Below are 15672 nucleotides of genomic sequence, written 5' to 3' on the forward strand. Positions count from 1 at the left end.
AAGAACTTGAAGAAAATATAGGAGGATGTTTACCTCACCCTATTTAAAAAAAAAAACTTTTCTGCTTGTGCTGCTGGGGAGTAATCGTTGGCTGTAAATCATGAAAAGTTGCATTTTCACAGAACCACCAGCCACAAACAAATAATGCAGCTAATGGATAACCTGGCATATTCCCCCAGGCGACCCCCATACTGGATAGTCCTGGGGCAGGGGCTCGGCCTGGCTACGTGTGGCTTCTCCTCCAAGCTGAGGAGGTGGGAACGGGAAGACCTGATCCTGTGTTTTGGGGTGTTCGTAACACATTACAGGGTAGTTGGCAGAATCTCTTTACAGGGAGTGTTGCTTTTCTGTACGCTGAATCATTTTGAAAGGTTGGGCCGGAGTAGCCAGCCCCATCCCACCCTGTTTTTTACCTGGGGTCTGTTAAAACAGCCACTGTGGGCCTGCTGAATCCTCTTTGCTTCCACATTACCAGCTTTCCTGGCTTACAAAACACAGCCCATCCCATTGCTTAATCCTCCCCAACCCTTATGAGCAGGCAGGACCACAGTGACACGAAATGAGTGCAGAAGGGCAGAGTGGCTTGCCATCGTCGTCCCTTGTTAGTACAGGCAACAGTGCTTGAACCCCAATGTATTGATTCCCAGGGCTGTCCGTTTTCTTGCTGCATGCAGTGTGTTTGGGGAATTCACATATTCCCTTATTTGCTTCCACCCAAGTTGAAAGTTAGGAGTTCTGGGTCCTGTTTTCTGGCTGAGGAGGGGACAAGAGAAGTGATTCCTTCAAGGTGTTGATGGCAGGCTGCATTCGCTTCGTTTCCTGACCCCGAGGGGCTCGCTCTCATCCCAGAGAACCAGTCAGACCCCTGGGAGATGATTGGTGATGCAGTTTCAGAGGCTCAGTCCTGGTGGGGTGTGGGAACCTTCAAGGCTGGAGGCGGGCTTCCTGCAGGAGGAACCCCTGGGAGGTGTAGAGTCAGTGGGGAGGAGCAGGGCCCAGGTCGGCCAGTCAGGCCTGGGGCTTCCTGATCAGCCTCACCCTCCCATGTGAGCACAGGGCCAGGCACAGACATGCTGGCCACGTGAACAGGTGGGACACAGATTGTCTGGAAGGAGGCCAGGCTGGGAAGAGCAACGTCTGTTCACCCCGGGAGGCGTTTGTTGAGGCAGATGTACCAGGTAAATGCCAGAATAGCAGCATTTAAAAGGAAAAGTAACGACAGTCTCCCCATCGTGCGGCCTACCTCATCTACAGCACCCAGGACCCAGATGGTGCCAAAAACATGCCTGTCTGCCCCCACCCTCTCTGGGGACGTTTCCCAGCTGGGCTGTCTGTTTATTCATTACGTCGTGGGTATTTATTGATCTTCTCCTCTGTACAACATGCCAGCCTCTTGGAGAGGGCACAGGCATTTATGAAGCACCTCGCCTGCCCTGAAGGAGCTTCATAAAGCAGCCAAGGGGGAAGCCAGGGCATCTTTGGTTAATAACAGCTACTGTTGCTTGGCAGGGTGTGTGCACGTGGTGGGCATTGTCCTTCCATTTTAGAGATGAAGAAATGGAGGCTCAGAGAGTTCATCCCTCGCCCACTGAGTGACACACCTGGGAATGTGGTGTTTGCGGCGGGGGGGGGGGGGGAGTCTGTGGAGGACGTGGGTAGATGGCGGTGGGGTGGGGGTGGGAACTCCCCGTCTCTCGATGTGGGTGCAGCCTCTCACTTTCCACCTTCTCTTCCCCACAGAGCGCAGCCGCCGCCCCGAGCCCGGTGCTTGGCAACATTCCCCCCAACGATGGGATGCCGGGAGGCCCCATCCCGCCAGGTTTCTTTCAGGTACGTGCTGGGCCTCCGTCCTTTGCTCCTTTCACTCCAGGCCAGGCCCCGGGCAGGCGGGAGGGAGGGAGAGAGAGAGAAGTAAGTGGTAGCTCAGTTTGCCATGGTCTAAATACAGTTGCTTTATGCTGGTTCAGACCCTTCCCATCCCGTCCCTCTCTCCACCCCTTCCAAAAACCGAGGGGGGGAGAAAAGAAAGATGGAGAGCAGACACCCTCCTGCATGTGCTCTGTCACTTCTGCCGGAGTTTGTTTTCTTCACACCAGCTTCGCACTCACGACACAGCCCGCCCCTGGTCAGGGCTGCGGCGGGCTGCTTCCAAGTCCGTGTAGAGCTGTCTTTTAACAAAAGGCTTTTTTTTTCTTTTTTAAACAAGTAAACTGTTCTTTGTTTCTGTTTTGTTGCTGCTGTCGTTGTCATTGTTTACTTTGCCTGTCCAAACTACAAACCTTAGGCGTAATCTAAAAAAAACAAAAAACCCACCATCCTGGCAGGTCTGGGAATCCTTTCCCTCTGGTTAACCACTTGATTTTTTCCAAGTGTGATCACAGACGGCGTCCCACAAGCATCTGTGCCCGTGCTCTGCCCGCCAAGGCAGGAGCAGCTCTCATGTGGGTTGAGAGCCTGGTCTTCTCTGAAAGACACCTTGTTGGGCTGTCTGGGTGCGGGGTGTGGGGAGGTGGCTTTCTGATTTGCTGGGGTGGGTGCACCTGCCTCACCCTCACCCTGCCTCCTCCTCCATCTCCGCTCTCCCCTCTGGGAACTCCTTGGATTTAAACCAGACTGAGACTGGGAAAGGCTGTCAGAGAGAGATTGGTGTCTGGGGCTGGAAGGAACTTTTATGATGAAGCTCTTGAGTGTGACATTCTTTCCAACCTGTCTCCGGCCGGGTTTGAGAATCTGCCTGAGTTCCTCACACCTTTTGAAAGGTTAGCTCCTCCAGATAAGAATATGGAAAGAGCTGTTGTCTAGAAGAGAAGGCAGAGATTTCTCTGTGTAGCTCATGAATTCAAAACTGGGACCAGTGAGGCAAAGTCTGAGGAGCCTTTGGCTTGGTGACAGCCAGAATTTCGCGCCGTGTGCATCTCGCCGTGAGCCGTGGGCCGCAGGAGGCAGGGGCTCCCTGGCACTGGAGGTATCTTAGCAAAAATGGGACAGGCACCTCTTGGGGATTTTAACGTGACCTCCTCCCAGGATGGGAGGTGACCTGGAAGACACTTCTGCTTTGCAAGGTCTCACATCATGGTTGATGTTAACTCCCAGGAGAGGAGGGTTAGGACATGCTACTTACCAGGCAGGAAAGGGAATCAGTGAAATATGGGTGTTCTGCAACAGAAACAGCAGGTCGCCTACCAAGATGGCAGTGAGAGGAGTGAGAGGGATTTAGGGATGGAAACTCAAGACATTGGATGGCCATGCATGTGTCTATATGCATTCCTAGCATATGGTCCACACTGGGACCTTGTCCCAGGGATGGAAATGGGTGTATAGGCTTCAGGTTGGACCAGACCAGGCCTTGCCTCGGGTGAGGCTTGGGGTAAGGCCACAGACATTGGGAAGAGGGGCCAGACTTCTAAGAGAGAGTGAGACGTTCAAAGCCTTGGAAACCCATGAACCCAAGAAAGACAGGAGCCTGACAGGCTTCCCCCTTTCCCCCAGAGGAGAAACCCAAGGGGCTACTGACTGAGAGGGTCATCCATGCCAAGGGGCAGCCATCTTCCTGGCCACTGCACACTGGTGTTCTGCACCCAGCTGGTAGTCTTTCCCATGGTGTTCTCTCTGGTTGGGACTTCTTTCCCAGGCTCACATATCCTCACCAATGATGCCATGGTTGCCCTTCATACAGTGCGGATGTGGCTTTCCTGCCTAGTGGGCAGAGCTCACCCAGGTACCAGGCTCCACCTGTGTGCATCCCTCTTGAGGCTGCTTGCTGGCATCTGGGTGCCCAGTGCAGGCCACTGTGGCAGGAGAGGTGGACAACAGCCAGCTGTATTTTTTTTTAAATAGGCCGTTGTCTTCTTCTTTGGCCTGAGTCTGGGGCAAGGAGAGGTCTGCCTGATATGTGGGCAGCTCCCAACTTCCTGCTTTGGTACAATTGTCCATGGGTAAGGCCTAATTCCAGACATACTTCTTAGGCCCTCCCATGTGACGTTCAGGGGTGTGTGGTCAGAAAGCCCAGACTGATTCCTGTCCTTATTTAGCCACTACCAGCCACCATCAAACAGAGGTAACTTTCGGATCCACCCCCCTTTTTTTTTTTCTTTTTTAAATATTTATTTGGCTGTGTCGGGTCTCAGTTGCAGCACGTGGGATCTTCATTGCAGCATGCAGGATCTTCCATTGCGGCGTGCGGGCTCATTGCTGTGGGGCGTGGGCTTCTCTAGTTGTGGTGCGCGGGCTCCAGAGCATGTGGGCTCAGTGGTTGTGGCACTCACAGACTCTCTAGTTGTGGCGCACAGGCTCAGTAGTTGTGGCGCACGGGCTTAGTTGCCCTGTGGCATGTGGGTTCTTAGTTCCCTGACCAGGGATCAAACCTGCATCCCCTGCATTAGAAGGCAGATTCTTAACCGCTGGACCGCCAGGGGAGTTCCTGGACCCACCGTCTTGACTTGAGGTCTTCTCTGATCCCCAGGCAGGGTGAACCATCAAGAGCTTCCTGGATCATTGAGCAGGGGGCTGTGTCCCAGCCTCTCTGCTTCCTGGGTGACTTTGGCTAGACCCCTACCCCTACTCCCACCCCAAGGGGCATCATTTCTCCGTCAGTCAGATGAAGGTGGACGAGGTCCTTCCTGGTCAGGGTGCTGAACTGCTCAGGCTGGGTCACTGTTGCGGGGAAAGGATATCTCTCTGGAAGGAGGTAGTGGCTGCCCATTTCCGGCGCAGGCCGGCTCCCAACAGGAGTATTAGCTATTGATTGCCGGCCCTGACCCTCGCGCACCTTGCAGGCAGCCACTCTGATATTAGAAGGGAAATAGAGATGGTATCGAGGGTTTTATCTCCTGCCAACAATTGCACTTCTTCCCCTGCTTGGTCACGGCCTGGCAGGCAGCTCTGCTGCAGGAGGGGCTTTGCACCAAGGAGCCAGCCTGGCTTGGCTGATCCAGCTTTGGCCAAACCCTGTCCCAAGGTGGCCAGCCTGGTTTTCTGGTCAGGATTCCAACCCTAGTTGGTGCTAAATTTAGTTGAGGACTCCAAGGTGGGTGTGAGGGACCAGCTTTTCACCCCCACTCCTGGCCCCTTAGAAAGCAACACAGAGGACTTACTGCCTCAGGCCTCTGACTGCCAGGCTGCAAGGCTCCACTTGGGGTCAGAAGGTTTGGCCATCTTCACATTAGGTCCCATCTGTTTGCTCTTCCTTATTCGGTGTTGGGGTTTCCGAGGCGGACAGTGCCCGTGGTCCTGTGGCGTGAGATGTGTTTGGTAGCAAGCTGAGGGCTGACGGGGAGATGTTTTGGGACCTGACCTGGCCACACCTCACTATTGGGGAATATTGTGGGGTTCTATGGGTCATGGGAGACCGTAGCAAGGACATTCTAATTCTTTGTGTTCCTTACAAAAAGACCGCCTCAATCTTGGCATCCCCAGCACCTGGTGTGCACTGGGGACCCAGGAAATGTTTGAACTGAGTTTGCATTGCTCGTGTTACTAGGAGTGGAGCCCAGCCGGCCCCCAAGCTCTAGGTCCAGCATTCTGACCAGGCTAGGCGGGTCCAGGGGTGGTGGTGTGGAGAGTGGGGAAGGACTTGGAGTTCTGGAGCCCGAGGACACGTGTTCTAGCCCCCTGCTTGTCCATGTGCTTGCTGAGTGACTTTGGGCAAGTTGCTCCCCATCTCTGGGCCCCAGTTTCTTCAGCAGTAGACAAAGCAGGGTGGACCAGATGGTCTCTGAGGGCCCTTCCCACTTGGATTTTCTGCTTTGGATCCAGATGGATTTTACATAATCAAGCAGTGGCATTTTTTTTTCACGCAGCTGAAGTCAGTTGGGCTGCACATCTGGCAAACTCAGCTTGGCTTTGGCCAGGCCTACTGGTCTGGGTGGGTCCCCAGCTCCTTGGCCCTAAGGTGGTTTGAAGGGAGGCGCCATCCAATGAGGATTTCTAGGTCCAGAACTGGAGAACTGCAGGAGGGCAGGGGGTCACGGAGAAGGGAGCATTGGGTACAGGCTGTTTTTGTTCTTGTTTTGTTTTAAATTCCAATAATTGTTTTCAGTTATGAAGTGTTTTTGGACATGCAGCCTGCTTTCATTCTGATCACAGCGTTTCTGCAGAGGAGGCATGGCTGATTGGGAAAGTGAGACTCAGAAAGGTGAATGACCTGCCCAAAGTTATCAACCGAGGGCTGGAATCAGAGCCTAAACTCAGGTTCCTGGTTCCTGATCCTCGTGTTCTTCCACAGCAGTCAGGGTCCTAATGTAGATACATGTCTGATTGTCTAAGAGAAGAAGAGAGAATAGAAAACAAGAGAAAAGGGGGGAAAAATAATGGAAGGAGAAGGAGAAACTCTAGCCATCTTCTCTCAAAAGGAGCCAATGTTTCCATTCAAATGCCAGCAGAAGTCATAGGTCTACAGACTGTGCCTTCTCTGGAAAAGACAGCCCTGGGGGACCCAGCTCCCTTTGCCAAGCCCAGCCCCTCCTGCTCTGAACATGCCTAGAGACTTTCTGCCACGGTGGGGGACATGTAGGGCTTGACATGTCCCCTGTTCCAGTGAGTCCTCATCTCTGCTGGGCCAGCCCACCCACCTTTGAAGGAGGTTGAGGTCTGTCCCAGATAACCCCTCCCCATCAGTTACAGGGGGAGAGAGGAGAAGAAACAAATGATGTGTATAGCCCAGGAAGCAGAGAAATGATCCAGAAATAAGAGGGAGAGAGGTACACATGACCTTGGTCCTTTGCTGTTGAGATTATAGGATACACTTCTCTGCTTATCTCCCACTGGAGTAGCTGGGGTTTTTCTGGGAGAGAAGCAGCCTCAGGAGGTCTCTGATGACTGACTTGAAGTATCTGAAGTTCTGCCATGTCGAAGATATTCAGCCCTGCCTCTGTGAGGTCAGCCCCGTAGATCGCAGATCCTTCTGAGAAAAGGAGAGGGAGACCACTTGAAGTCTTTGTAGGGAAGACATTTCTACCACCTGCTCATTTAATGATGAAGTAGTGAGCTCCTTGACACTGGTGGTAACCAAGCAGAGACTAGATGCCCAGCAGAGATCCTTGAGGACTGTGAGCCTTGGGGTGGGGTGATGTGTTTCCAGGGAAGATCAAAGCCCAGCAGATGAGAACATGCCGGCAGCAGCAGCTCGGGCAGTTCGCAAGAGCTGGGCCGTTTCCTGCCTTCCTGTCCAGCGGGAAGCAGGCAGCAGCAGAGTGAGCTGACATTCTTCCTGCCAGAAAGCTGCTGCAACAGGAAGGACTACTCTGTGCTGATGAGGGCAAGTCTGGGACTAGGGGAGACTTGGGAAGAATTAAACCACCTTGTTTTTGTGGCTTTCAAAGCCTGCTACTAGGGAGGACTTGACGGGTGAGGGCCCAGATCCCCACTGGACAGCTGGTGAATCTGAGGCTAGAACCATGTGAGGCCTGGCCCCGGCTTGTTGTTGGCTCATCGGCCAGACATGGTCTCTTAAGGGCTCAGCGACCTCCCAGCCACCCAGCCGTGCTGAGCACTGCAGACTAAGGAGGCAGCCAGGGAACCTGCCCTCAGTGGCTCACACAGACTGTCTGGTGAAGGAGGCAGGGGTGATTACACAGAGGAGCCAGTGTGCCTGGGCGTGGATGTGAAAGGGTAAGTTTGGGATGGCAGGAGGTCCACACAGACACACGAAGGACTTGAACTTAAAGACAGAGGGGCACCGTGGAAGGTCCCTAAGAAGGGGAGTGACACGGTCCCAGGAAGAGCACCAGTGGCCTAGAGGGGCTGGGCTCATGGCAGGATGGCCAGCATGGAGGTGTGAAGCCCAGGCTGTGGTCCCCATGGGAGGTGGCCAGGCCTGAGCTGGAGTGGTGACTGAGTGTGGTGGCTGGTGCCCCCTGCCCTCGACGGGTGACCCCTCGCTGGATGTTTTAGCTGGGGCGGGGGGCGCGGGGAGCAGGGCCAGGAGGAGACCTGCTTTGGACTGAGGTGCGGGGTAGGGCAGAGCAGGAGGTGGGTGTGGGGCTGAGAGTCAGCCTATTGCCAAGTGTCCGGTACCTGCTACCCTGTTGGAGCCTTCCCTCTGCAGGGGACGAGACCCCGTATGTGGTCCCGTGGCTGCCCAGGCTAGCGCTTCCTGGCCTCCCCAGCCGTGCTCCCGGGTCCTAAAGTGGAACTGGCCGAAGCCCTCTCATAGTTGCTGGTGGGACACCCTCCAGATCAGCGAAGGTGCCCCGTCTGTGATCTCATTTGCCTGTCAGGTAGGCCTGAGAGCTGCTAGCATTCCCACTGTCTGGGTGAGGAAAGCGAGACTCAGCTTGGCCAGAGTGCTGCTCAGGGAAGAGAGGCCTGGGCGGGGTGGTGGGGTCGGAGCTTCTTGATGAACTCCCTGTCTGCTGGGGAGCAGATTCCTCCGCTTTCTGGGCCGGCTCTCTGACCCCAGCCCCTTGCCCTGTCTGCTTCCCTGTGGGCGGAGGGGATCTGATAGGTGCACTGGTCCATGGGAGCGGACAGAGGAGCTGTGTCCCGGGTGAGCACGCGGGGTCCTCCGGGGGACAGAAGCACCCCCTCGTCCCCGCCCCTCGCCCTGCTGTCTGCCTCCAGACTGACAGAAGGCAGGGTCACCCCCGCTGAGAAGGATTAGAGCAGAGGCGGGGCGCCGCAAACGCTGGGCCCTGGGCCACGGCTGGAGGTGGGAGGGCTTGTTGTTCCCACCCCGAGCCCCCGCCTCTTCCAAACTGACTCGCTGCCTGCAACAGCGGAACCCCCCCCCCCGCCCCTCCCGTTACTGAGATGAAGCCAGGGGCAGCCTTTAAGCCTGAAGACCCCTACCCTGGGAGGTGGACGCCTGCTCTGAGTCCAGCCCCGCTGTTGCCAAACGGCTGTGTGTCCTTGGGGGGCCACCCTCCCCTGTCTGGACCTTAGTTTGCTCATCACTCTAGCGAGGGGTGCCCAAGAGGCCTTTATGAACCCCTGCCACTCTGAAGCATTGTGCACCGGGCTGTTCCTCCCTTCCCTGCCGTGGACCCACTCGCAGACGTTGCCCCACGTTCACCCGGCCTGTGCGGAAAGGCCAGGGCGGGAGAGAGGGGGAAAAAGGACTTTTTTTCTTGCCGACACTACCTCCACAAAGGTCAGTCTGTGCTCCCGCCCCGCCCGGCAACCAGCCTGGTGCCTAACGTCTGCCCAGCGGCAGATGACCGGCCGGGGCTCCTAGCAACCGTGGACAAAAGGTTACTCCTGACGTGCCAGGCTGCCTCGCCCCCTCGCCCTCCCTCCTAAAAAGGGGGAAAAAAGTTGCCGCCGTGACCGGTGCTTGTGCCTGAGTGCACGCGTGGGCATGTTTGCGTCTGCACACGCAGACCGCCTCCCCCTCCCCAAAATGTGAACGCCACTCTCGCTGGTGAAATGGAAAGTTGAACGTAAATCAGTGTCCGCCACCCTGTTGCTATGCATCAGCAGCCAGCGCCTGGGAGGTTTGCTCAGTAACAAAGCACCCGGCGGCTCCTCAGGCCTCGACACCCAGGAACGCGTGGGCTGCAGCCAGCCCTGCCGCCCGCCCCTGCTGCCCCAGACCCGTCCTGGCTCCAATCCCTCTCCAGGGAGAGGCAGGGGAGAGGCTCCGGAGGGACCCTCAGACGTGGGAGGCCCGGGGGCCGTGCTCAGCTGCTGCTTCTCCCGCCCCGGGAGGCCCCCCCGCTCTGGGCCTCTTCTCTTGAGCTCTAAACCGACGCCCGAATCTCTGACTTTTATGGATCTGATGCCTGAGGATTGGTGTCAGCAGCGCCTTCACCTCTGGTTTGTTAAGAGCTTGGGCTGGTTTATCCTTCTCCCCTTTGGACCTGGGTTTCTCTTAGAATTGCATTTCTCTCCCCGTGCTGGAGAGCTGCTCTGCCATGGGTGCCTCCGTTCCCCCAGAAGATTTCCCCACCTCTCACGGGTGTGGGGGGCAGGGGGTGGGGTAGACCTTCCTCAGCTCTTGCTTCCTTCTCTACAAATCATGCTGAGGGTATTTTTCCTTTAAAAAAAAAAAAAAATCAAATTTCTCAGCCCTGTAGCAGAAGAGGTTTGAGGAAGGGAATTCCAGCGGAATCCTGGAATTAACACACCTTGGCATTACGTGGATTGAGATAGACCCCCTGAATAAGATCATGCTGCCCTGAAAGGAAAGTGCCCTTTGAGGACTCTGGGCTGGGCCCAGGGCCTTGGGCCCAGACTGGGTGGTCAGAGGGCTTTCTCTCACCTTGCTGAGGTGCTCTTCTAAGAGCTGGGGACATAGCAGGAGACCCATAGTGTGGATTTTGGGTTCATGTCCTGTTTCTGCCTAGATTAACTCCCCAGCTGACCTTTCCCTGACAAGCTCCTTCCCTTAAACGAAGGCCTTGGAATCAGTGAAGCCCCTGGCCTAGGCCCACCCCTGGGTTCCAGGAAGCCCCATCTCTTGCTAAGACCAAAAGGGTGGGATTAGACTTTTTAAGAGCACGGGTGGGGCCATGGTTTTCATGAAGTGTCTGTTCCGTGCTGGGCTCTCTAAGGGGCTCCCTGACCCTGGGGACACCACTTCAGCTGTGTCTGCAGTGGAGGGGAGCAGAGGGCACCCAGCTGCAGGAGAGGCCTGGCCAAAGAGGGTTGTCAATGCTCAGTGGCTGTGAGCAGGGGCTTTGGAGCAAGACAGCCCACTGCCACTCCTGGTGACGTGTTCTGGGTGGGTTACCCGAGCTCTCTAGGCACTGATCTCCTCGGCTGTGCTGGGAAGCAGTCGTTCGGCACATTGCAGTGCTTCCTTTTCAGAGCGCTGGTGAGGATTGACTATACACATGCACGTATACTCGTGTTCAGTGATGGTTTATTACTGCCGTGGAAACGTGACCCAGTGTTGACCAATGGTCAGAAGCCCAGCGGCTGGGCCCCTGGAGCTCCCATGTGCCTGTTAGTTCATCTGCCCCCGTGTGTCCCATCCCTCCCTCACGCTCTCTAAACGTGCTTCCTGACAGCCCTGGGGTCATGCAGCCTGGGTTGGCACGTTGGTTGCCTTGGGAAAGTCCATTAAACTCTCTGAACCTCAGCTGCTTCACCTGACAGGTTGGGGTGAAGATATACCCCCTACCTCTTGGGGTGGATATGAGGACACCACGAAATGATGCCTGTGAAGCCCTGCCTGGCGTGGGTAAACACTCTGGCTCCTGTGTTGTGGATACAGGCAGGGGTGTCCTGGGCTGTTCTTTTCTGCGAGCTAGAGGCCAGGATGGAGGTAGGTCTTCAGCTCAACCAAGAGCAAGGGTCGCCGTGAGTTTTCTTCTTTTTCCATAAGGAATCTCAGGCTCAGTACAGCCTTGGTGGCAGTGAAGTGTGGGAGAGGTTCGGGGTATTCTCGAGATTGATTGGCTTTTTAGTGCTTAACCCTTCGGTTAGACTGACGTTTTTGGCACCTGCTAAGCACCGGGTCTTATTTGGTCCTCTAACGTGTCACCTTCCTTAACCCTGCCCACGTGGCGGTCCCCTTGGGCCCTGCCACCTTGACTCCTTGTCCCTGGTCCACCGACAGGAGCTGACAGGGGAGGTGGAAGCAGGAAAGCAGGTTGTATGTCCAAAAGCCTCTGGCTCTGTTCCTGCCAAGCTCATCAGGGTGAGCTTGCTATTGTGAGTTACTGTCAGCTCTTCCCCCAGGGGGCTGGGTCTTTGCTTCTGCCGTTGTCCCTCGGTACCCACGGGGAGATTGGTTCCAGTACCCCTCACCGATACCAAAGCCTGTGGATGCTCAAGTCCCTTATATCAAATGGCCAAGTGCAGTCTGTCTCCCCGTCATCGGGTTCTGCCCCCGTGGATATGGAGGGCTGAAAGTACTCCTGAGTTCTGTCACTAGTGACTCACCTGGGTATCACTGGAGTTTCGGTTTCCTCACCTGTGGAACAGGAACAGCTCTACCTGCTTCACCGGCTCTGAGTTTGGGAATGTGTTCAGAATGAAAGGCAGATCAGGTGTCTGCACAAGGGCTCCTTCCCAGGGGCTGGTTTCTGGGCATCCGTTCCACGTACATCCAGGAGGGACAGCTCTCCGCCTGGCCCTGCTGGGCTCCCAGGGCTGGGAGGCAAGGCAGTCCCTGGCTCCAGGTGTTCCTGGTCTGTGTGGCAGACTCCAGCCTGGGCTCCCTGCAGGTCAGTGGAGTGGCTCATCCCCTCCGTCAGGTGGTCTTCTTCTTGTCAGTGGTATCCCTTCGTTAAAAGAATAAAGTCCAGGCTCTTCTTACGACATCCAGACCTCTTTGTGATCTAGCCCCTGCTACCCTCACCCCGTTGTTGAACCAGCTCTTGGTTCCTGGGACAAGGGCCGGAGCTTTTGCTCTCAGACCCAGCCCTGCCCCGCCCAGCACGTCTGCAGGGCCTCTTCTGCAGATTGCAGAATTCTCCCCTCCCCTTCTTGAAGCCTCTTCAATATCGGGTCATTTTTATTCAAGAAGACTTTGACAAAGTCTTGTCCCATCCATGCCTCAAGGTTAAAAAGTGTACACCCAAAATGTGAATCTGATTAAGTGCCCCTCCCTCAGATCAATTATAATATCTAACTCCGAGAGACTTATTCTGGAGTTATGGAAAGGGTCTAAGAGTTTGGAGACTTGCAGTCTGTTCTGGGGCAGTGCCTTTATCTTTCTGGGCCTCAGCCTGCCCATCAGAAAAATGTAACGTTAGAAGGAGTAGACATGGGAGGTGCAGTGGTAAACAGAAGAAGCCCAGGCCCTGTCCTCTGGGGGCATCAGGGGCTTTGGGGGGCAGAAGAAGTAATGGAGCACTTCAGGGGCCAGATGGCTTTTGTGGAGTTGGCTGAAGAGCACCCCGCATCAGGTGGGGTTGGTGAGGGCCGTGAGTCCAGCCTGAGACTAGCTCAGATTCGGACAGGTTACATGTTAGTGGGCAAGGGGGCAGCTCCCTGGGAGTGGGGTAATAGGAAGGTCTAGTCAGGGAAAGAGGGGCTTCCTGAAGGATTCCTTGGGGCGGGGAGGATCTGAGCACAGCTCTGTGTATCGGCAGCTGCCCTGTGGTGAGGGCTGGTCCCCAGCACTGGACGAAGTACTGGACGCTCGGTATCTGTGGCTCTCTGTCGGGAGGTGGGGTGGCCTGTTTTACAGGCGAGGTTAGGGAGTTTGGGAGGGGACTGCAGACGTGCCCCTGGTCCATGAATCCAGAGCTCTTCCACATGGCTGCCCCTCGTGTTGCCACTGAGGTGCTCCAGGTTTCAAAGCCCACTGCCTGGGTGACAGTGGGCGGGCTTCCTAAGCCCATCTCTCCCCAGTGTCCTGGTTCTTTCCCTCACCCCATCCTGTTGCTTCTCCTTAGCCAAGGAAGGAAGACAAGATCTTGGGCCATTCCCCAAGCTTCTCAGGGGAGAAGAGGCACGAGAAACCACCCATTCATCCTGGAAGCCATAAAACTAAAGGGGAAACCTTGGCCAACTTTCCTGTTTTCCTTCTCAGTCCTCTTCTGCCCAGTGGACAGTTGGGGTTGAATTCTGGCATCTGGATTTATAGCTTCCACAGCCTTGGTGTCCCTGTCCTACTTGGTAGGACGAATCTGTACTTTTTGGATCGTCTGTCTAGGCATAAGGGGGTAGGGCAGGAAGGCTGTGTGCACGCATGTGCCCGGAGAGCTTAAAGTCGAGCAGGAATTATCTGGGTGGACGAGGCAGTGCCTTTTTAACGTGCACCTCGCCTTCACCGTGCTGCCGTGATGAACAGTGGAGCCTGAGTGTTGGCAAGAGGTGGCGTGGAGGCTGGCAGGCAGAAGCGGGATGCGTCTTTGCAGCCCTGTCCACTTTCAGCGCAAAAGGCAGTCTTTTGTTGGGGGCTGGGGGGGAGATTTGGTTCTCTTGGCAAGGTAGGCGTGTCCTCCCTGTGTTCTGCGGGATTGGCATGGCTCTGGATCCTGGGTGTGTCTCTGCCTCTCCCACTTACCCACAGAGCCGGTCTCTACTGCAACCAGTAGACGTCTGGGAGGAGAGAGTGTGCTATCCGGATGTCGGCCAGTAACCCACCTGGCTGGGACTGGGTCTTGGAAACCCTCGCCAACATTAAAGAGGGCTGGCTGTTCAGGGCTGTAGTGTGGCTTAGTGGCGGAGCAGGTACACACTCCATGTGTAGTTAGCAAGAGATGCGAATTAGCACCCCAGTTGTGAACTCACTTTTCCAGTGGCCACAGGTCTTTATTTCTAACTCGAGGAAGGGCACAGAAACGTCTTTGGAAAGGAATGGGATGGATGTGTGCTTCCCAAGACATAGGTCTGATCACCACTCCCTTGCACGAGCTCCCAAAGGTGAATGACCCCACTCCTCACCCTGAAGGTCCCAGCCCCAGGGTCACCATCTTGTGCATGAGCCCCCCCCTCCAGCACCACGCCCACTCTTGCCTCTGCCACACAGATGCCGATCTCAGCCCAGAAGCCCCTTTCATTTCTGCTCTGCCAGAGGACGCCTGTTCATCCTTCCATGCCCTGCCTATGCAATGTGATGGTTCTGTAATCGCACACCTGGTGCCTGCCTCTGTTGGAATGCTGCTGCGGTCACAGTTACACCTTGCTCTCTCCACACTGCCTGGGACTCTCTCAGGGAAGGCCAGAGTACTGCTTATTTTTGTGTCTCCAGCGCTTAGCGCACACTCAGCCCAGGGTGCTGGGACCCAGTGGCTGGGTGCACTGCCAGGTGGACGTGGGTTCTGCCCATAAGTTCTGCGTATTAATGCTTTTTCCTGTGTCCCTGGAAAGAGTGCTGAGTTCTGTGGACAGAGGCACATACAAAGAATCTTCAGCAGGGAGGCCTCAAGGGTTTAGCAGCAGCGGCTGGAAGCAGCGTCGCCTCTCCTTGCCCCTCCCCCACCCCAAGCACAGCCTTTCAAGGTAGATAGAACCCTTTCCTGAGGTAACCCTAGAGAATTCTTCTGAATTCACTGCATAGGCGAGGGTCAAACAGCACGAACCTGCTGAAAGAATTCAGGGTTGGAATCAAGTCCCCAGAATGTTTTGTGCTGGCGAGCGAGGGAAGAGTGTGTTCCCCAGCATTGTGGCAAGAATGAACGCAGGGAAGATGGTTAGCAAGAAGATGTTCTGGGACCAAACAACTGGTCATGAATGCTGGTTATTGTGTTATAGTAGTGAAAGATCATCTTGTTTAAGACCAATGGCCCAGAAAACCGGGGCTCAGAGATTGGTCACATGGCATGTTGGTGGGGGAACCAGAACTCAGGTTTGCTGACCCCGGATCCGGGCTCTCATTCTCTTGTCATCAGTGGGATAGATCCTGGCTCTGGTAAATAATGCTGTGTCGCTGGACTTCAGTGTTCTCCTTTGTAAAATGGGGTTAATTTTTGCTTCATTTATCTTATTAAAGAGTTGTGAGGTTAAAATCAGAAAGTAGATCTAGCACTGTTTTGCTTTTCCTTGAGAATTTAAAAAGACTCCAGTTTTTTCCCTCTTCAGTCTTGAAAACCATTACTAAGCTCAAGGGTCAGCAAACTTTTTCTGTGAAGGGCTGGATAGTAAATATTTCAGGCTTTGTGGGCCATCTGATCTCTTTCACAACTGCTCAACTGTACTGATACAGCATGAAAGCAGTCTCAGACGGTACACAAATGAGCGTAGCTGTGTTCCAATAAAACTTTATTTACAAAAGCAGGTGACAGGCCAGATTTGGCCCTGAGCCATAGGTTGCCGACTTTTCCTGTAGCTCAGCCA

The 15672-nt window shown here is 55.0% G+C and overlaps 1 protein-coding gene and 1 long non-coding RNA gene across 21 annotated transcripts in view; one reads left to right on the plus strand and one right to left on the minus strand.

Annotated features, from left to right (window-relative positions):
• SSBP3 (single stranded DNA binding protein 3) overlaps positions 1 to 15672 on the plus strand; it is a 163191-nt gene that overhangs the window by 112435 nt on the left and 35084 nt on the right. For 15 of the 20 annotated variants that reach the window (XM_089922194.1, XM_089922229.1, XM_089922183.1 and 12 more), the window contains exon 5: positions 1741 to 1830. The exons of 4 other annotated variants lie outside the window; for them this stretch is intronic. In XM_089922194.1, coding sequence (XP_089778320.1) covers positions 1741 to 1830 — 90 coding nt within the window. Of the gene's footprint in view, positions 1 to 944; positions 1179 to 1740; positions 1831 to 15672 lie in introns of those variants that run through there. One more of the 20 variants, XM_089922256.1, reaches the window with a different exon arrangement.
• LOC149750751 (uncharacterized) lies at positions 29 to 14032 on the minus strand. Its single transcript, XR_016395289.1, has 2 exons — positions 11827 to 14032; positions 29 to 6901 (listed from the first exon to the last, which is right to left on the minus strand). It is a non-coding gene; the product is annotated as an uncharacterized LOC149750751 (long non-coding RNA).

The sequence above is a fragment of the Delphinapterus leucas genome, chromosome 1, assembly GCF_059928025.1.
Source record: "Delphinapterus leucas isolate spDelLeu-1000000601 "Yukka" chromosome 1, BTC_Dleu_Yukka2, whole genome shotgun sequence".
Classification (NCBI taxonomy): domain Eukaryota; kingdom Metazoa; phylum Chordata; class Mammalia; order Artiodactyla; family Monodontidae; genus Delphinapterus; species Delphinapterus leucas.